The 21,441-nt window shown below is 47.3% G+C and overlaps 1 protein-coding gene across 2 annotated transcripts in view; it reads right to left on the bottom strand.

The window, feature by feature from the left end:
* GLS (glutaminase) overlaps positions 1 to 21,441 on the bottom strand; it is a 1,476,479-nt gene that overhangs the window by 1,155,518 nt on the left and 299,520 nt on the right. For both annotated transcript variants that reach the window (XM_069615676.1, XM_069615675.1), the window contains exon 6: positions 16,249 to 16,412. In XM_069615676.1, coding sequence (XP_069471777.1) covers positions 16,249 to 16,412 — 164 coding nt within the window. The remainder of the gene's footprint in view (positions 1 to 16,248; positions 16,413 to 21,441) is intronic.

The following is a 21,441-nucleotide window of genomic DNA, read 5'->3' as shown; positions in this document are numbered from 1 at the left end:
TGCCCCCAGCCAATGACAGTCCGCTCCCTAAACCCCTCCTCTGGCAGCCATCTTCAGATATGGTAAGCACGTAAAGTGGTAGTATGACCAAGAAGAGCAGCAGAGGGGAAGGAGGGCAGGTTTGCATGTGAATCCATGCCAGACTCATGCTGGAGAACAATAGCTACAGGTAAGTAACTTGTTCCTTGTCTGGCATGGATTCCCATGCTCATGAATAACTAATACACAGCAGTACAACATTACACAACCATGGGAGGTTGCCAGGCTCAACAGAAGCAATTTGCTCTTACCTCTGGAACAGACCTCACATCAAGTGAACAGGTTGAATAGCACTACTTGGACGACCCTGAACTCCTCCCTGGAATCCCTGTTTACACAGTAGAACTTTGTGAAGGTGTGCGTGGACCTCCACGTTGCAGCCCTGCAGATGTCCAGCAGGGGCACACCAGAGAGGAACGTGTCGTCGCAGCAATCGCTCTGGTGGAGTGGCCTCTTGGACAGCCGGGGAGCGGTCGGTTTGCCAATCGATGACAGTGCATGATGCAGCCGGAGAGCCACCTTGAGATGGAAGCCTTGGACAAGGCCTTCCCATGGTTCACAGGACGAAAGTTCACAAACATCTGTGAAGTCTTTCGAAAACTATTTGTGCGTGCCACATAGAACTTCAGGGCACGAGCAACGTCCAGCGAGTTCAAGGCCCTCTCAGCCGGAGACAAAGGTTTCAGGAAAAAAACGAGTAACATTAAAGGTTAGTTGAGGTGGAACTCCGACGGAACCTTTGGCATGAAAGAGGGGTGTGTCCGCAGCACCACCCTTGATTCGTGGAATGGCTGTTTGCGTGGAATGGTGGAATGGCTGTTTGCAGGATATGGCCTGTATCTCACCCACCTTCCTGGTGGCTGGTGATGGCTACAAGGAAAGCCGTTTCCATGAGAGGAACTTGAGAGGGGCCTGATGCATAGGCACGAAGAGGGCCCCCATGAGCCTCGTCAGAACCACGTTGAGTTCCCACGCTGGGGCAGGTGCCTTCACTGGCGGCGAAGATCAAAAATGTCCTTTGAGGAACTCCTTGACGAGTCGATGAGACCAAAGTGAAGACCTTCCTGGAGACCTTGTGTAGTGGGAGATAGCCGCCTGATGTACTTTGATCGAGGCATGCGCCAGTCCAGCCTAGGTCAAGAACAGCAAGTATGGAACAATCTGCAGGGCCGTGACCCTCAGAGGGGTACTTTTCTGCGACCGGCCCCACATAGCGAAACGCTTCCACCTGTGACCGTAGCACGAGTCGACGATGCCCTGGCCATGCAGTCCGCCGGCAAATCATATCCTCAAAACTTTAGGGCTGCAGGAGCCAAGCCCTCAGGTTGAGCGATCCTGGGTTGTGATGCAGGATTGCGCCTCCTTCTCTGGTGAGAAGATCCGGGACTGCGGGTAGCTTGACCGGCGGTGACGCTGACAGGTTGAGAAGGTCCAGGTACCAAATCTGCCTCGGCCACGCCAGGGCGAGGAGTATCATCCTGCACTGACACTGTGAGTGTATTGATGACTCATAGCAGGAGAGACAACGGAGGAAACACGTACAGAAACATCCCTTCCCACGAGAAGGAGAACACGTCCCCCAGGCTCCTCGGCTGGTGGAATCTGCTGGTGAACTTCTGGCATTTGGAGTTTGCCGCCATCGCAAACAGATCGATCTGGTGCCTGCCCCACTTGGCGAAGATGCAGTCCACCTGGTCCTGCCGAAGTTCCCACTCGGGGTAGGAGCACAACACACTGCTGCGAGAGTCTGCAATGGTTTTCTTGACTCCTGCTAGATTAAGGCAGACAAGGAAAGAATTTTGTGCGAGGGCCCAGCGCTACAACTCCTGCGCTTGCCCTCTTGTTTTCTGATGTAGAACATTGTGATGGTGTTGTCCGTGAAGATCCTCACCACATTGCCCTTCACAGACGGAAGGAACAACCTGAGGGCCCAGAACACTGCCCGTAGCTCCAGGATGTTGATATGGAGATCCTTCTCCTCCAGCAGCCACAGGCCTCTGGCGTGCAGATTCCTGGTGTGGGCTCCCCAGCCTTCCAGGGAAGAGTCTGTCGTGACCCTTTCCTGGAATGGAGGGTTCGCCCCACCACCTTATCAACCGTAAGAACTCTTCGTCTAGAGTGATCTTGTCCACAAAGTTTCCGGACACTTGTACCCAGGGAGCGCCCAGGAACTCCTGAAGAGGTTGCATCTGTAACCGGCAGAGCCGGATGAGGTAGATGCAGGACAACATCATACTAAGCAACGACTTCATAGTCCTCACCATGGCCATCTTCATCGACAACAGCCGCTGCACCTTCCCTTGAATGGCCGCTATCCTCTCCTCCGAGGTAGATGCAACGAGTCTGGTCCCCAGGAACATTTGTTCTGCGATGGTGTCAAACAGGACTTTGGATAGTTGATGGAGAATCTCAGATCCGTAGGCAGCTTGACGGCCATCTCCGTGTGTCTGATGGCCGACTCTCGCGAGCGGGTCCGGATGAGCCAGTCGAAGTATGGGTAAACGTGAATCCAATCCACTGTAGACGCAGGTGGGCCGCCATCGGTGCCAGGCTTTTCGTAAACACTCTGGGGCCGACTTCAAGCTGAAGGCTAGGGCCTTGAACTGATAGTGCTGTACCTGCACTACGAAGGGTCGAAACCTCCAGTGTTTCCTGTGAATGGGGACGTGGAAGTAGCCGTCCTCCAGGTCCAGCAACATCAAGAAATTCCCTCTTTCCCGTTGGTCGAGCAAGTGCTGCAACGTGGCCATCCTGAATTTCTGAGACTTGAGGAACCTGTTCAGACGTCACAGGTCTAGAATGGGCCTCCAGGCCCCCGTCTTCTTTCGTACCAAGAAGTATCTGGAGTAGATTCCGGAGCCCCGGAGTCGCTGGGGAACCAGCTCCATCGGCCCTTTTTGTAGCATGGCCCGTACTTCCTCCAAGAGCTGAAGGACATGCTGCTCCTGACGGGCCACCGGCGGGATCCAGGGACACCTGTGCTGAAATTCCAGGGTATGTCCTTGGGTGAGAGCATCCAGCACCCATCTTTCGGTGGTGATCTTTTCCCACTCGCTGATCAACCACGTCAGCCGGCCTCCCGCCAGGGTGCATGGGTGGGGACCCAATGTCTTGGCCCGTTCAGGCTTGCTTCGGCACCTTGCCCTGCTGCGACAACCCTGTTCTCCTCCCCCGTAGGCCTGAGAATGGCCTCTGTGGACTTCTTGGTTCATGGATCTGGAAGGCAGTACGAGGAGGAGAAACCTTTCTAAGACCTCCCCGACTTTCCTCTGGAGGAACAAAAGGAAGAGCAGTGCTGTTGCAGAGTGCCCAGGGCACGGGCCGTCTTCATATCCACCTTGATGGCCTGCAGGGACCCATCAAAGACCTTCTCGAAAAGGTGATCTCCGTTGAAAGGCATGTCCAGTACCTTCATTTGGACCTCCTGGCAGAAATTCGGGGCCTTCATCCAGCCTTGGCGACGAAGGTAGACACTGTTCCCCATCTGCCAGCACCACGTGTCAGCAATGGCCAGCGCCACTGTCATGGTGTGATCCAACGCTACCTCTCCCTCCTGGAAGAGGGTGATCGCCTCCATCCAGGGAGGAACTCCAGAATCGGGCCCAGCTTGTACCACAGCTCCCTGGCTAGGATCGCCAGTGCGTTGGTCTCCTTGATGGTGGATGATTCAATGTAAATCACCTTCCTCCCCATGACGTCCAAATTTCTTACCCTCACTGTCCGGAGGGACTGAAGACGACGAAGATGGGTTTGATGGCCGCTACCTCGCAGTCGTCGAAACCACCAAATCCAGTGATGGTTGCGACCTCAGGCACTTGGGTGCGGATTCGGGTACCTGGTACTTCTTCTCCAACCTACCCTGATTGGTTGGAGCTGTGCAAGGGATCTTCAAGAGGGCTAGGCCCTCCTTCCATACGTCGTCCAGGAGGGGCGCTACCATGATTGTCTTCCTCTTGGCCTCACGGTTCTGGTACAGGAAACCCTCCTTCCTGGATCCTTCGGGCACGAGCTGGAACAGCTCGGAGGCTCTGGCGATCATAGAGTGAAATGATCCCACCTCGTCTGGTGAAGACGCTCTAGGCGTGGAGACCCACTGCCGCTTCGACGATATCGTCGTCTTTGTGGCTGCATCCGTCCCTGTAACCGTGTCTGGGTATGCTGGGGGAGATGAGACCGGACGCGGAAGTGGAGGCTGAAATGGGGGCGTCCGATGGCGCTTTCTTTTCTTCGTTGGTGGTTGGTTGGAGGCCTGGGGGACCGTTGGTACAGACCCTTGTGGCATCCTCTTCTGGATCTCCGACACCAAGGTGTGGAGGGTTGATGGCATGTCCAGTGACCCATCCCGCGGCGAAACTGGCATGATCGGAACACTAGGCCCTGCCCCGTCGTCGTCTTCTTCCACACTATTGTGGACCATGTGTAGGGACTCCAAGTCCTCGTCGTCCGCGGATGAAATTTCCATGGCTTGGGCCACGGCCTGGGACTGATCCAGGGCCTCCTTGCCACCCCTTTTTTCCACCATGAGGGGCTGCAACCGGGTTCTGAGGTGGAGTGCCCTTCTCCGGCGTGCCGGCAGACCTCGTCAAAGCCACCACAGTGGCCTCGTGGCTCAGAGGAAGTGATACCTCAAACGATGTGGGGGCTACCTTCTCAGGGTCAGCCCCTTTAGCTTTCAAGAGAGCAGTCGCCACCAGCTCCATCGTCGAAGACGACTTATCCTGTGCTGCTTGGGCCTTCTTGGGCAGCTCAGCCTTCTTCTCCACCGTCCGTGGCCTCTCAGGCTTATGCCGCAGCTTAACCGGGTTGGACAATTTTCTCTTTGAGGAGGAGATCGATTGCTGGCTGGCAATAGAGGCGGAGGGTGATGTTGATCGTGCACTGTCCGCTGTGGGACCCGCTTCAACAGCAACCCCAGTGGACTCAGACTTGCAGTGCTTGGCCTGATCCTTTTTTCAGAGCCTGCACTTGGTGCAGAACTTGAAGAGCGATCTTCCTTCTTTCTTCTCCTCTGTCATGGTCGGAGGGAGCGAAGTAGGCCGGATGGCCTTCTGAAAACTTTGACGATCTTAGCCCTCGAGTGGCGCTGAACTTTACCGACAACAGATCCCTGCTGTTGGCAGATGGAGAGAAGTGTACACAGGCTCTTTTGGAACAAATATAGAAACTTTTTCCGTGAAACAACACAAAAAACGTAGAAGTAGCTTGCAAAGCAAACTCAAGGACTCCCAACACTTAAGCGTGCTGTAAAAATCTGAAGATGACTGCCAGCGGAGGGGCTTGGGGAGAGGACTGCTGTTGGCTAGGGGCAGTATGACCCAGAGGACAGTGATTGGTTTATGGGAGAAACACAGTTTATAAGTGAAAGTGAAACTGTTTTTCTTTTACCGATGATTCCCAGCCTGAAGACAGGGAATATTCAATGAGCATGTGAATACATGCCAGACCCCATGCTGGAGAACTGGTTTTAATGTATGCTCTCTAATGGATAAGAATCCGGGACAAAACAATAATTGTGCTACATCTCCTTTAGCTGCAGCACCAAATAAACATGATTTGTCCCCTTTCCTCTTGGACTAGGCCACCACCAACGCTCTCAGGTGAATGCACTTAAAACACGCCCTTGTAATAAATATACACTGAGAAGGATTCAGAGCACAACACAGATACTTCTGGAGATCTGGGGCTGTGAATCATGCGTTTCCTGTTAGCAGGCCTCATGATCTCCAATGACTCTCTTCTCCCAAATAAATAGAAGCACAATGGCTTTCACAGTTTTTACAACATTAAAAGATCTAAGATCTACTGTGTAAAAACATTGAAGCGTATCCACTTTCACCAGTGAGGCTTTTACATGCCTGAGCCAGGGGATCTTCAAAACAGGGGTCCCTAGGCACTAGATATTTAATTAACTCACGAGTCAAAATGGCTTTACAATTCCCCCAAACTCTAAGCCAGTGACTTACATACTAGGATGCAATAAAATCACTAAGAAACAAGCAGCCCTGTTCCTGGTGCACTGCACAATTAGGAGCTGACCTAGGTAGCCCCGTGTAAAGTACCGGAGGAGGGTGTCTGTACTCCTGCTCTTTATATAGCAGAGGAGAGGCACAGAGGACCCCAGCCAAGATTCACTATTATTGGTAACGTAGTCGAGCAATCAAGGCTTAGCTCTCAGGAGGTGATGCAGGCTGGTTCTTAAGTACAGTGTAGTCCCCAAGCACCCACAAAGGAATGCCCACACACTAGGTTAGTGAAAACAGTTCTTTATATAAATAAGGTTCACTTTAGACACACATTCACAATAACACACTTTGTGCTCCGACAATTCTAAAATGGTAAATCTATACAGTTCTAGGGGGTACCACTATTACTCTTATTCCATTCAAATGCATCAACTGTACTCACTTCAAATAGCATGCAAATCAACACAGTAAAACAGTATCAACCATAGACTTAGGAGGAAAACAAGTTGGTTAGACAACTGGCAGAATACTGGGCCCCTACCACCAGGCACAGTTGCGTATGAGGATCCACCCACCTGGGCAACCTGTAAATGAAGATGCACTACAAGCCCAGTCCAGATGTTGTCTATTAGAGTTTTATCTCCTTCTATAAAAGTTTAACTGCCCCAAAGTACCTGGTTTTGTAGAGTTCTTTGGTGAGTCGTCAACAGGCCCTTCTTCAGCGCACTCCGTTTAAGGCAGGAGCCGCGGGTCGTCGAGATTCAGTGAAGAAAGAGGCGAGCGTGGTCGTGGAGGGAGCGGCTTTGATCTTCGCGGTGATCGTTGATGAAAGCTTGTGAACGTCCTGTGAAGAAGAGGCGTGTGATGCACGACAACGAGTGTTCGTTGACGCAAAGAGTAAATGAAGAACTTTGGCCCAGCAAGGGCGTCGGGTCGTCGGCATCTGCCGTCTGCGAACGGGACGTGACCACTGCTGGCTTCAGTAGCTTTGTTGGCGTCTCTGAGGTCGTCGGCAGCTTTGAATTTCTCCGGCAGGACGAAAAGTGGTTGACTGTGATGAACAAGGGAGTCCTTGGATCAAAATGTTCTTAGGCAAAAGGAGCACTGCGGCTCCAGTCGGCGACAGCGGATGGCTGTCCGGCACTTCTCTTCGTTCTCCTCGGCTGTCCCCTTCTCCGGTCGGCAACCTTTCGTAGGTCTGTCTACCAGGGAGCTTTGGCAAAGATCAACTGGTGCACAATGGTCCCTTGTAGCTCGGGAAGATGTCTCCTAGCCAGGTCCTCTCTTGGATCCGCTTTCAGATTAGCGAAGGACAGCCACAGCAGCTCTTCTTCCAGTGGGCTTCAAAGTTAAGCACCAGTTTCGACTTCAGCTTCTGAATGATTTCTAGCAGTGAGAGGCCCCCAGATATACTGTTGATCTCCCATTCACTCTGCTGGGTTACTAATCACTCAGAAGGGCATTTAGGCAGTCAGGCAGCCAATCAGGCGCACAGTGCATTCAGGCCATTCTTCTCCATCCAGACACTCGCAACACAGAATGTGGATTTGGACAAGCACTCTGCCATTCAGCACTACACACTGTATGCCAGTTTCGGGCAGGGCTGTCTCAGTCATTATGTCAAACACCAGATACTAGACACCCATAACACAGAATGCGTATTTGTCACACATTCCAATCACCCAGGTCCCACCCCACGGGCGTACCCACAACATACAGTCATTGGCAAGGCTCCAGCCAGTCTGGCCTGAACTTCCTCACACTATATATGGAACTTCTACCGAACAGCCAGTCAGGGGGAAGGGACAGAGTCAGGGCTTCCCGGGACTTTGAGAAAAGTAAGGTAACAGGCGATAGAAAGCAAGAGACTACAGGGGCCATCTTGTTTCCCATCAGGAATTCACTGATTCCAATGACAGGGCCTGGGCATCCCAAAATGGAGGATGCGCAGGGAACCTGTCAATTCAACAAAGAGCTGCCACCAGTCCGTACCCTGCACTGTGGGCCACACACATGTGCCCAAAAACACACTAGGAGTACAGGGTCGTACTCCCACCCATGGGTGCCATAAGGGTATCCCAAGGTCTGTTCACCAAACCAAAAAGAGGAAGAGCCGCACCGGCAGGAGTACCACATGAACTCCTGCGATGAAAACAAGACAGAACATACATGATAAAGCAGTAAAGGACAAGGATACGGAGGCCCTGTCCCTCCGATGCATTTCTAGCATCACACCCCAATATTCTCTTTAAGAAAGTGTTCTCTACAACCTGGATGGGATCAATCTTGCCATATCCCCACAACTCCATACCATACCTAGCAACAGAGGAGGCCTCCCCAAGAGAGCCCTCCCCAAGATCTTAAACACTGAGTTCAAAAGAGAGATTGGTCTATATGGAGCTGGAAGCGCCCTCTGCCCCTTTTTATAAATTGGACGGGTCACCACAAGAGACAGGTTAAGTGCCTCCTGCAGAAACAGCGTTAAACTCTGGGGACAGAATAGGGACCCAGAGGTCTGATTCTGACAAAAACACTTCGGCAATAACATTATCCTGGCTGAGAGCCTTATTCACAGCTTGACATTTTATAGCTAACAGAATTTCCCCAACTGTGAAGGTAACTTTACCTTTTTCGGGAGATAATAACTGTTGGGGATCCAAAGCTTGTGGCTGTTCGGTATCCACTTCCACAAGACCATTGCTATATAAGTAGGAATAATGGGAAACCCATACCTGGACCGAGACCATTGCAACAGTGTGTCATGGCCACTTGCCCAGGATCACAGGAGCTGCATCATCAGGTGCCAGGCTCATAGAGAAACATAGGCAAGACTCTTTTGTTATGGGCAGGAATGCTTTCAGAAACTTTCCACTTGTGTGCAATCAGTCTGGGTGTGGCCTTCTATCTTAAGCAGCACGTTCAAGGAGTGGCAGGGTGTGGCAAGCAGAACTGAAATAGCGGGCGTGGCTTTAAGAGCTCAGCTATAAAAGCCAGCCCAACCCCAAGGCACACGCTTAGCGTTAATCTGCATTTGCTTGCAGCTTAACGCTCACCACAGCCAGGGATAAGCAGCACTTACCTTGCGAATCCAGTCTCCTGTCCATACGCTTACCTCCTGGAGTCAGCGTTCACCTACATTCTTCTTTGCTGAAGCCTGGCATCCATTCTTCATCCTCAGGCACGCAGAACTTCAGCTCTTGGCACCGCAGCACGACATCTTCTTCATGCTCCGACACGCGGGACTTTGGCTCTGGGCTACGCAGCACGACATCTTCTTCCACGAAGGCGGACACTGTAAAAAGACAAAAGGCAAGGTTAGACATACGAACCTGCAGTTTAAGGTTGCGCTTGCAAAATTCTTCGTACTTGTCCTTAAAAGCTCACTTACCTGCTGTCGGACCGCTGCGGGATCCTCCGCTCCTCATCCGGAGCCACCTCAGGCTCTGTTGCCCTGCTGGACCGCAACAACACATATTTGGGAGAAAGATGGACATTATTACAGAGCTAACAACAGGCTGTGAAAAAGACAATACCAATACTTCAAGACAAAGAGAAAACAGAAAGACACTTACCAGAAAGGCGTGGAATCGTCGCAGCTGGACTGGACATCACATATAAAGAACCATTGAAGGAACTCGGTCCTCATTCTACATGCGCCCCTGCCAGAAGTAGCAGAACGGGGAGTTCACCATTAATACTCTACAGGAGCAGTGTTCTCATTCATCGCAGCAGCCCACAGCCTATTTGCAGCGGGAGGAAGCAGATCGGGGGGTCCTACTTCCTGGGAGGGCTGCAATCATGCCCCAGTGTCCCCGCAGACACCAAGTGAGCGTAACACAGTGCCACTAAGCTTACATTTATGAAGAGTTTTACATGCATAACCTGTGGGAATTGTGACAGAAACCCGAAGATACACCTCGAGAGCTAGTATACTGAATCAAATTATTAATCAAGAAATGGAAGGGCAGAAATCCATAACAGATATAAAGGAAGGCCTCATTCTGTAAAAAATCAGAACTACCCTGAGCTTTGTATGCATGACCGCTTTCTAGGTTTGATATGATAGTAACATTAAGGTGAACCTGATGCTTGCACAGTGGGTGTGTCTTGGCCAGGGGCTGGGTATCCGTTGCTGTTAAAAGGTGTAGGATTGTGTTCTTTGGAGCTGAAAACAAGAGTCTTTTAAAGGTCATGTGGGGATGGCTAGTTTCTGTTTGCATATGGCGTGTAAGGTGGATAAATTGAGGGTCGGTCAATAGAGCGGGTGGTTTGACCTGCAGGATTTCCTCATTGGGGGCAGCTCATGACATCACTGTTGGTTGCTTTGGGGAGATGGGGGTTGAGCTTCTTCGCGATTGTAGCGGGTTGATGGCCTGTGTTGCTCTTGATATTAAGGGGGAAATTACCTCAAGAGTTTAAATGGTGGTCAATAGTGTTTCTCAGTCAGAAGCCAGTATGGCGCTCCTTTATGGTGTGACTTTAGGATTCATTATGTGTTGAAAAGCCAGTTTTTCAATTTTTCCTGAATTTCAAGTGGGCCTTTAACGTGCGATTTCCCCTGGATGCATGCTCAAAGTTTGGCCCTCTTAGTGGAGAAGACAGAGCTTCCTTGTCTTTCTTTGCAGAATCTCCTGGTTATCATTAGTACATCATTTGCCGACGGACTACTCCAAATGACTCACACTCCAGTCGTCTGAAGAAAACAGTAGGGATCTAAAACCCTTTATTTATTTATTGGTCATTTGTAATGCACACTATACAGCAAAAATGGTGTTTCAAGGCACATAACGGGTTACGAGGGGAAACCCAGAAAACTCAGAAGAACCAGCATGGACACACATACAACTATGCGCAGAGCTAAACCAATTGATATGAGAAAAGCATTTCTTGGTCCACCAGCGCAACTTACCATCCGATGCAATGCCTCTGGACAAGCAGGACTCTTAGCCCACTCCTGTCCTACATTGCCTCCTGCAGAACTCTTGGAAAGGAGTTCATATGTCCTCAAGGAAACGGAGAAGAACAAACCGACATGACGGCTGGCTCTAGAGTACCAAACAGAAGAGACTTAAAAAATGCAGGCCAAGGGCAGGGGAGGACAGGCATATGCACATCCAGGTCAAGGGAGAGGAAGTGTTGGTCCTGCTAGCGGTCGGTAGCTCGCATTCTACAATTCTTGCCAACGTGGTGTACAGAGGAGATCAACATACAAACATATCCTTATAATCTGGGTCACCAGCGACTTAGAGGCCTAGCCCAAAGCCTGGGCTTGCTTTCAGGCTCCCAATGAAGCACACACAGCAGAGTTGGAATCCCTGCTCAGCTTACCAGAGCACACCATTCTTGGCACAGAGTTGCCTCTATTTGAAGCATGGTTTCAAAGTGCCAATAAAGAGGATCACAGAAAGAAGGATACAGTGCTCACGGATGAGATAGGAGGCACCCCCAGACTTGGCAATGGACTGCTGACTTTGCGAACCAAGAGGAAAAATCCTGTTCCCCAGGGAACCAAGATCCCCTCTCACAGCAAAACCACTAACATCCGAGGGACAGTAAATTATGGGTATGGGGTTGGGTGCTAGATCCCAAAGAGCCCTCAAGATCCCTGCAACTGGTTAAGGAAAATCCATCCCACCTAGAGAAGGGTTCAGTGAAGATACATACTCCACTTTCACTAGTTATGGATTCCCAAATCCAGGAAAGGGCTTACAAAGAAGAGAGGTAAGATATGTAACATTGGGGACTGACAGTGGGGTGGTCAAATGGGTCAGACAAAGGCTTGAGCTAGTTGATGTTGGCCCTCAGGGAAGAGTTAGGAAACCTTTTCTTTTGCACGCCCTTTGTATCTAATCTGACTATTGAATGGCTTCCCTGTCCGGGTGTGAGGTTGTGAATACCCAAGAGAACAATGGGTCTTATTCCATGTTTGCCAGTATCCCGCTGGTAATTCCGGTGGGATACCGGCAAACTGCCCCTACCATTTCTGCCGCCTGATATGTCGGAATAACTGGGATATTACAGGCAGCGGACATGGCGGTAAATCCCCATTCCATGGAGTCCCAAGAGCCAAGAAACTCCACCACTTTCCCTACTAAGGCACCCAAGGTTCTGTGATGAGTAAGAGCATCTTACACCCTCAGGATTCATCCAAGGGTCCCAGATTTGTCTTGGATCCTGTTTGTCTGTGGCTTCCCAGGTACTTTGGAGTAGTGGGGCCTGTAGAAAGAGAAAACTAAAAGGTACTGATCGTACAAAAGCACACCTTGCTAATCTGATACTGTTACACGTGTAAGACTCGACTTCAGAAATAAACGTGGGTGCAGAGGATGTAACTCAACCCTGACATGAAGTTGGATATTCAATGCAAAACAGATGTCTGGAGTGTGTCGGACACTCCCGTCCACTGCACACCTTATTGCTGAATACGTCAGCCTAAATTACATAAATATTTTAGTGACATAGCAAATTAAATCACATCCAGTGCATAGAGCTCTCAAATGTTAATTTCCAACAAAATATAGTAATGATGCAAGTAGGAGGTCAGTTTTGTGTTCCAATCTTCTTTTATATTCAAAATAAATCAGCACAACGCATTTTGGGAAAATGTTCCCTTCATTAGGTGCAATTCAACAATCTACAACATAATGGGCAGACTGTCATAACAGTTAAATCATGAAATAGAGTTGTACAAAAAAATAATTCAATCAATACCATTAATATCAAATGTAAAGTTCACCCATCTTTTATACTAACTCCAATGAATTAGCAAAAGTTACTAGTCAAGATGTTCTGGATCATTTATGTGAATGTGTAGTAGAATGATGATGAGGCAGAAACGATGTTTACTGGTACATGCATTACACCTGAAGAATAAACAATCCCATGTGATATATAATCACATGTAATCGGTTATTCTTAAGGTGTAATGCATGTACAAGTAAACACAGTGTGTTTGCCCCATCATCATTCTACTACTACACATTCTATAGGCCCTTCATTATAAGCGCATCCTACTGGGACCTACCGTTTCACACACTTTTTGTTCATATATCACTGCTGTGCCAGCTGTGGCGTGGAGAGAGTCAAACGACGAAGGTACAAGCTACCGCCCCAATACGGAGGCATACTGGGGCTGAGAAGCCAAGGCCGGCCAAAGCATTGCTTACCTGGAGGTTGACCACGTTGTGGACATGGTTGGCTCGGTGCCCGCGAACAAATGCTGAAACCAGGAATCGAAGAAGGAGTGAATCCTCCGCTCCGAACGAGGGAGGAGAAGGATGAGAGAACACCACGACGAGCATAGTAGCAACATCGCTTTTATCCAGTCCAGAAGACAGGCAGGCTGGAAGGAGTGATGCTGCTGCCGAAGAGACACACCGTCACTGTAACAGACCCTGCAATGCAGAAGGTAGACAGGTTGCCCAGCTCGAGGGGGAACAGACAGAAGAAAGAGCAAGTGGGAAAGAAGAAAGGATTGTCCTAACCCCGCACCCGCGTCCCAGAGTCCCAGAGAGGAAGACTGAATGGGAGAAAGAGAAAGGCTACGGAAGCCCGAGAAACTCAAAAAGGATAAACCATTGGATGGGTGATAAAAACCCACAAGAGCTGAGGGAACCACAAGTAGAAGAGAGGGGCTACAGATACCCTAGAGAATTAAGTGAAGTATTGGGACAAAGAAACCTCAGGGAGCCAGAGAGGCCCAATAAAGAACGCAAAAAGACTGAACGGGAGAAAGAGAAGGGGGATGGACCTCCAGAAGGGTCACAAAAACCTACAGGAGCTGAGATAACCACAAGTAGAAGAGCAGGGTTACAGATACCCCGTAGAGCTAAGTGAAGTATTGGGACAAAGAAGAAAGCTAGGGAGCCAGAGAGGCCCAATAAAGAAAATTAAGTACAGACGTGAGGGGAGCCCGGAGGCACCCAAATCAGGAATCTATTGGGAAGAGGAGAGGGATCATTGAAATAGCCCTCCATCTAAAGAAGAACTTTGGACATTTTGTTTTTTCTGGAACTTGAGACACCTGGTCTAGGCGCTTGAAAGGAAGAGCCTCACGCTAAATGTATTGCTGTCTATTGAGAAACAAGAGGAATTGCCCCTTTTGCGTACCAAAGGTGCTGGCTGTATTTAAAATGTATATTTAAACACAGAATGGAAAACAGGCCAAGAACGGTAGAAAACTAAAAATAAATTCTTCACAGCAAACATGCAGATGCATCTCAATGCTGATGTCCACACAAAATGGCTACATTGTGGCAAACAAACCACACACTCTGCAGCCAATCAGATTTAGTTGTTGAACCGGGGAAACTTGAGGAACCTTAACTGCCAGGAACTGTGAAATAAATAGAACTGTTAAAATAAGGAATCCAGAAACCAAGAGCGATTCCTGTGACCTCTTGGAAATATTCTAGTACCAAACACTGAGTGTAGGGCACTCCACCTACATTTCTTTTTATTTTTGTCTAAGTGATAGGGCAAGTTTAGTGGATAGGTTTGAGCAGATGACTTTTTCTTTTGACGATTGACGAGCACCTTAGTTTAGCTTGATAGGAAGGGAACACACCTTAGCAATAGGGTTAGTGAGACACTTTTTTTGTTAAAGTTGAATAAAGTTAATTGAAAGGTATGTTCTGGTCCGAGTCCTTCTTCTGGTTTGTCACACATCATTGAAAGTTCACACGTGGGTTGCCATGGGTTTCGATTTGAATAGCAATTGGCTTTGCTAAAAACTAAAAACCCCTTGGAAATGCACATCACACACGAACACACACGTACACGCTGTGAAACCCAACCACGCTGGGCATCCAGACTCATACAAACATTCACACTGAAGTGTAATGAGGGTCAAAATAGCTAGCAACCCTAAGATAACATGACCACCTCAGAAAACTATCACAGAGCTCACACTCCTTGTATTCCTAACATGACAAATTCACACACAGCCTCAACACGCTTAGTTAGTGGAAGTTGGTGGAACCCAACCACCCAGAACAAACATTCCTTCTAGGATATGGACACACAAGACCAAGCTTGTGGCACTCTGTTCCACTCTAGGCTTTCTAAAAGGTGAAAAGATGTGATCAGAAATTGGTGTTTGGGGATAGTAACCCTTCCCATCCCACTACCATCAATCTTACGCACAGCAACATCAATGTCATGATTAGGGAGGGAACAGGCTCACGCCTACATAAAGAAGTGTTAGATTTCAAATCCTGCTAGGAGAAAACCTAAAGTCAGCACACTCAGAGCAGTCTTTCTAAATCTGAACTGTCATGCCCTTGCCGCACACAAGTGGGGCTGGCAGGCAGGCTGGGTCGGCCAAGGAAGTTATGAGGTAAGTGTTTGTGTGCCTGTGTGAATGCTGTGGGGTCGTTCTTTTAGTGGGGAGGGGGCTGGAGAGTAGGTGTATGTCTGCATGTGCATGTATTTGTTTGCGAGGTAGGAGGCTGGGGAGAAGGTTTGTGCCTGCGTGTGTTTGTGTGTAAATGTGAGACGGGGTTCAGGCCGCGATGTATTTTGAATATTAAAGGACGCACCATATCAGCCGAAAATAATTGGTCTTTTTGTGTGTGGCCTTTAATATTCAAGATTATCACATAGAACCGTTTATTTTTGTAAACAGTTGCAAAGTGAGACTATTTCTGGAGAACAAGATGCATTCACCAGCACTCAATGGAACAAACACCTGAATATTGCAATTATTATGAGTCACTGCAGGTTGCAAGCCCTGAACGCTATAACCAAATTTACCACCGACCGTAGAGAACAAATTCACACTAACATTGAAATTCAAGTAATGTAAACGGTTGCAAACTTAACTTCCTGACAAAACACACCACACTCACCAACAACTCTAGAGAACGCTCCAACAATAAAATTCACATTAAAGTGTCACAAAAGGTTGCAAAGACTACCATGAGAGATCAAGCCACATTTATCATCCTCTTTAGAGAACATACTCTCGCTAACATTCACATTGAGCTGTTGTATAAAGTTGCAAGGTCTGGCCACACAGAACAACTAATGCTCAAACACTGTTCCAAGAAGGCTACATGCCTGTCCCTGATCTCAGGAAACACTTGCTAAGGACATTTCCTCCTAGGAAAGAACATTATCTAAGCCACAAGTGAGCTGCCAGGCCTTAGAAAGCATGCACATGGCGAATGACATGCTTTACAAATGCTGCCTCACATAACAGAAAATCATCACAAGAAAATAATGGAACAAAACTGTTAATTCTTACCATCTTCATTCAGGAACAGTTTATTGAATCGTAATCCACTTGGCTCCTTGCCAACATATTTATGAACATAGTCAGTGCCAAGGTCGTTGACAGCGATAGCATATTTTAAAGGCTTTACACAAGATTGAAGACAAAATGGAACTTTGGTATCACCAACTGAATGCCTGGTAAAAGAAAGATATATGACAAGTCACTCAAAAAAATAACATTGATACACAATCTATATACTACTTCACATTACTAACTGGTTAGTAATCAATAAGATTAAAAGGAAAAGGTCACTTACATATACTCTTCTCTATTATGGAAATATTTATCAAATAAATAAACACAGAATATGTCTGGCCATATGTGGGATCTTGTAACACTTTACTACAGAGAAAATGCTTCATGTATAGCCAATTAAGATATTTAGAAAGCATTGTAGATTTACTTTAGACTTTTTTTTAAAGCTTTTTTGATTTTCAATTATAAAATGATGTGGGTAATTCTGTTTCTGAAAGCAGGACCTACTAATCAGAACCCACTTTAGTAATGCTCCATGCCAAACAGCATGATGCACAAAAGGTAACTTGCTGTTACCCACTGCCGACACCCCCAGATGCTGCCCTAAAGTGCAGCAGGGCAACTTCAATGGTCACATGTGCATTCATGAACACATCTGCTGGAATTCACAGTTCCAACAGGTAAAGGTGGCTTTTTAAGTCTGCACCTCTGGTTTAACAATTGTGTACCCCAGCAATCTGGTGGCAGACAAAAATCTAAATAGAAGCGATGTGCAATTATGACATGGTGACTAACGAAATGACACACCTATACAGTCACAAGCATTGGATGTCATTAGTGTCCGCTTGGTGAGCAGTGACTCATTCAAGACAGGAGGCCTGGTGTGGACTAGCCGTATAGTCTGGGTATACCCACAACAACCATGTAGGGTCAAGCCCACAAAGTATCTCTTTGACACCTTTCTTCAGGGAACAGGAACCCTTGACAGGCGGTCCTGTGGAACCGCTTCATTGACAGTTCCATCATGACAATAGTCACATCCCACAGGATGCAAATTCCTTGAGTCCTTTTGAAGTAGGCAAACTGAGGAAGGGGTAGAGATAGTAAAGCCCAGAAGATGGTATCAGTCCACATATAGGACTCACCATCTTGGATTTTGCTAGGGCTCTCAAACATCTTGCCCCGACCCCATTCTTGCAAAGAAGGCCCTATACGCAGGACATCAGCAGGCAAAGGACAGTTGCCTGTAATGGACTCGTAACAGGCTTGCTCTGGATCAATCCACTGTAGCACTGTGCTTATACAAGGGGGGGCCTTCCCTTATTATAATTATATTTGGACCATTTAAGTAGAAGGATACACCTGGAATCTGTTTGGGAGTACAGTCTCCTCCAAAGTCCTGGAGAGATGAGAAGACCAGAGACTTCCAGGCAAGAGGCTAGGTCTTGCCCCCAAGCATCCCAGGAGCATATTTGGAGAGAAGCTGCTGTCAGAACTAAGGCCATACCTTCTGCCTGAACATTGGAAGCAGGATCCTGCTCACTGGAAGTAGTAGTCCCTGTAGGTGCTCTCTGGTAACCTTCCTAGTGTGGAAGTGCAGAATAAAGGATTTAACCTCGCCCTGGGAGCCCCTGGACATAGTATCCCAATAGGTGAAGGTCAACCCTGGCCTCTGCCTCGGACTGCTTTTGAGCTACACTGATCCAGACATCGTCTGTCTATCCACCAGCTTCATTGTGCCCTGTACCATTGCTGCTTGTTGAACTGTGCCATGTGTAATATCCAGTAGCCCAGCTCATCAACAGGATGCCGAATCACTGCTTGAGAACGTGTGTAGAAGCATTGCTGGACACCGTCACGCCCCAAAGAAAAGCATTTGAAGGTATTAAAAGTGGTCCTGTCCCCATGGCCGCCTTACAGGGCCCTAAGGACTTGTATGATCCCACCCGTTAACCTTTAAAAGACATCTTCATTCAACTTGAACAATTGCTGCTGACGTTATTAAAGTTGAGAAGCATCAACAGAATATGAGGAGTCATCAATTAGAACTAGATGATGTTAGACTTCCGGTTGAGGAAGAGGATTTGTGTAATAATCACATTTGTCCCCCAAAATGTTATCTTTATGATGTTTCTGAGGAGGATGTCCTTAAGATCGTCCGAAGTCTCCAGCCTACTACTTGCAAAAGTGATGCCTGCCTCGTCAGTATCATTCAGGGAGCAATCAATAGCCTTTCACTGTTAATTGCTTGTATAGCCAACTCCTCCTTTTCTACATCCTATGTACCATGGGTCTGAAGGGAGTATGGCTCACACCCTTACTTAAAAAATCCATGCTGAATTCAGAGGTAGCAGGGAATTACTGTCCCATCACTAATGTCCCCTTCTTATTGAATATCTTGGACAGAACATTCTACCTGCAATTTATGGGTCATGTTAAAAAGATAATTGTCTGCTGGGCCAGAGCCAATCTGGGTTCAGGAAGTGCCACGGAACTCAGACCGCCTTGACTGATCTAAAAGCCAATCTCAATGGAATTTTTTGAAGGAGGTCCTACTGCCATGCTTATGCTGCTTGACTTGTCGGCGGCCTTTGATCTTGTTGACCAATTGCTACTACTCAAAAGGCTTGCAGAATTGACTTTTTCACCGAAAACGAATGTATACTATTGCACAATGGATTAAAAAATCCCTCCACGTTCACGCCATTGACACATACCCACTCCCCAGATTCTCAAGTATTTGAAAAAAAGGCGCTTGCAGATGGAAAAACTGGAAATGAAGACCAACTCGGTATTCCATAATCTAAGCAAACAAGAATTAAAAGTAGCCCAATCCTTGAGTAAAATTGAATCTATCATAATTAAAAAGGCGGTTAAAGGGAGTGCAATTGGGATACAAAACCGGTGCGATTGTCAAGGAATGCCATAGGCAACTAGCAGATACTAATAGTTATCATGAGCTAGCCAGCGATCCAACAGAAGACTTGAAAGGAATCATAGAAACAAAAGTAACTAAAGCACTAGAAAGGAACTGGATTGGAAAACAAAAAGCATTCCTTTGTAAAAGGGAGCCAGTGGTCCTGACGTTCTATTGCCTCCCAAAAATCCATAAGACCTTATTAATCGTCCTGGACGTCCGATTGTCTCAGGGATAGACTCGGTCCGCGAATCTTTATCACAACTTGTGGACCAATGCCTTAAAGGGTTCATGATACAAATGAGATGATATCTGAGGGACACCACCAGTGCTATTAAAAGATTTGAAAACGTTGAATTTGATTCCACGAAACAGCTTCTAATTGGACTTGATGTGGTCTCTTTATACACTAACATCCCCCAACGATCTACCTTGGAGGTTTTAGAAAACGTTCTATGGGAAGGACAGATCAAAACCCAGTACCAAACTTATTTTTGAGGTGGTGTGCTGAATTAGCATTCACCAAAGATTATTTTGAGTTTGAAGGTAGACTATACCAACAAACTGAGGGAATGGCAATGGGCGCAACAATGGCAGCTAGCCTGGCCAATTTATACATAGAAAGCTTTGAAAATGCAGTAATCTACGCAGACAGTAACCCGTATAGGGACCACATAAAAGAATGGACCAGATACATCACCGACATGTTGATGGTTTGGTAAGGGGCCGCAGAAACAGGCAGTTTATTTTTTTTAATGGCTAAATACAAAAAAACTCATTTAAAATGTACCATGGCCCACAGGTATCAAGAGATACATTTTCTAGACAACACAATATATTAAGAAGGGAAACTATTGATTAAACCTTACCATAAACCGAAGGATACAAATGATTTGCTACAATACATGAGTCACCACATTAAACATCTACGTGCCAGCTTACCGTTTGGACAATTTTTACGTTTAAAACCCAACAGTAGCACTAAGGGTTCATTCGAACAGGAGGTGGGGATACTCGTAAAGAAATTAAGAGAATAAGGAAACCCCAAGAAAATTCTGAAAAAAGCAGTGAAGCTGGCATACAATAATCATTGCAAGGCCCTTCTGGAAAAGACCAATAAATCCCTCATGGAGAATAAATTGATTTACGTGTCCACTTATACCAACTTAAGTTTCAAGATACGGAACATAGTGTATAAACACCGGTGAGTGTTTGACAAAAAAACGAATCATAGAACATAGAAGTTGTCTGAATAATAAAATTGAGGCCTCCCCTAGTCAAACACTTTGTGATGAAAAAACAAGTGGGACGATTTTTCATGGACCATTTTGCAACAAATCCATGTTGGAAACACAAAGGTAGAAGAGAAGATACTAATCTGAAGGGAGCAAGAACTTATTTTCATGACCAAAAGGGACAGCAGAGGCCTCAATGAGGAGGTTGAGTGGCACAAAATCTAAATTCCTCCTCGAGGAGTGGAGAAGGAGGGTGAGATTGACATCAGGACATAGTGAGGTTCAACAAATGTAACCTTGCAAGAGTAATCTCGTAAGTACAGCACTGAGAGACCTGGTGGAATTATTAGTCTACTCCATCCAATAGACCAAGGTCTGTATGGCCATTCAGCTCACAAGCTCACATTCAGCTCACACGTAGGAGTCGAAAACCACAGGGTACAACAAGCCCCGTAAAATCCTGATGACACTGTGAAGTGAAGTTAATCTTAAGGTCACGGTAGAGTTACCACTAGAGTACCCTTACCTACATTATGACTGTATAACTGCACTCTGTCTATTATGAACAACCCGAACGGACAGATAACAACTCAATTAATATTGCTTTGCACACTTCAAATAATACCAAGTTTTAATAGAATAGTGCAAGATTATGTGTGGCAGTTATGTGCACAAGAGTGCAATGTTTTGCCAATTTCACCACATCAAGTGTTCTAGTATGCAGAGCGCCAGCATCCACCCATACTGAGATGGCCGTGATGATAGTAGCCAGAACCCTGTGTGTGTGAAAATACCCAGAACTCAGTGTTCATCAATGCAGGGTATTACTGCCGGGCCTGCACGAAGATGGTGGCGACACAAGTCGATAGATCACAGAGAACCTATATGGATAAAACAGGTTCCGGTGGTCACAACCACTTCTACGAGCACGGAGGAGTGCAAGGATAAATTGCACAGAGCAGGGCAGGCAGAGGTAAAAGCAGCAGAATTAAACGCTGCCACACCAAGAGGTAAGGAACCGAGCCCACATGAGAA

The sequence above is a fragment of the Ambystoma mexicanum genome, chromosome 9 (genome assembly GCF_040938575.1).
Source record: "Ambystoma mexicanum isolate Mex_15411 chromosome 9, UKY_AmexF1_1, whole genome shotgun sequence".
In the NCBI taxonomy this organism is placed as follows: Eukaryota; Metazoa; Chordata; class Amphibia; order Caudata; family Ambystomatidae; genus Ambystoma; species Ambystoma mexicanum.
This window is presented reverse-complemented; position numbering and strand designations above follow the sequence as displayed.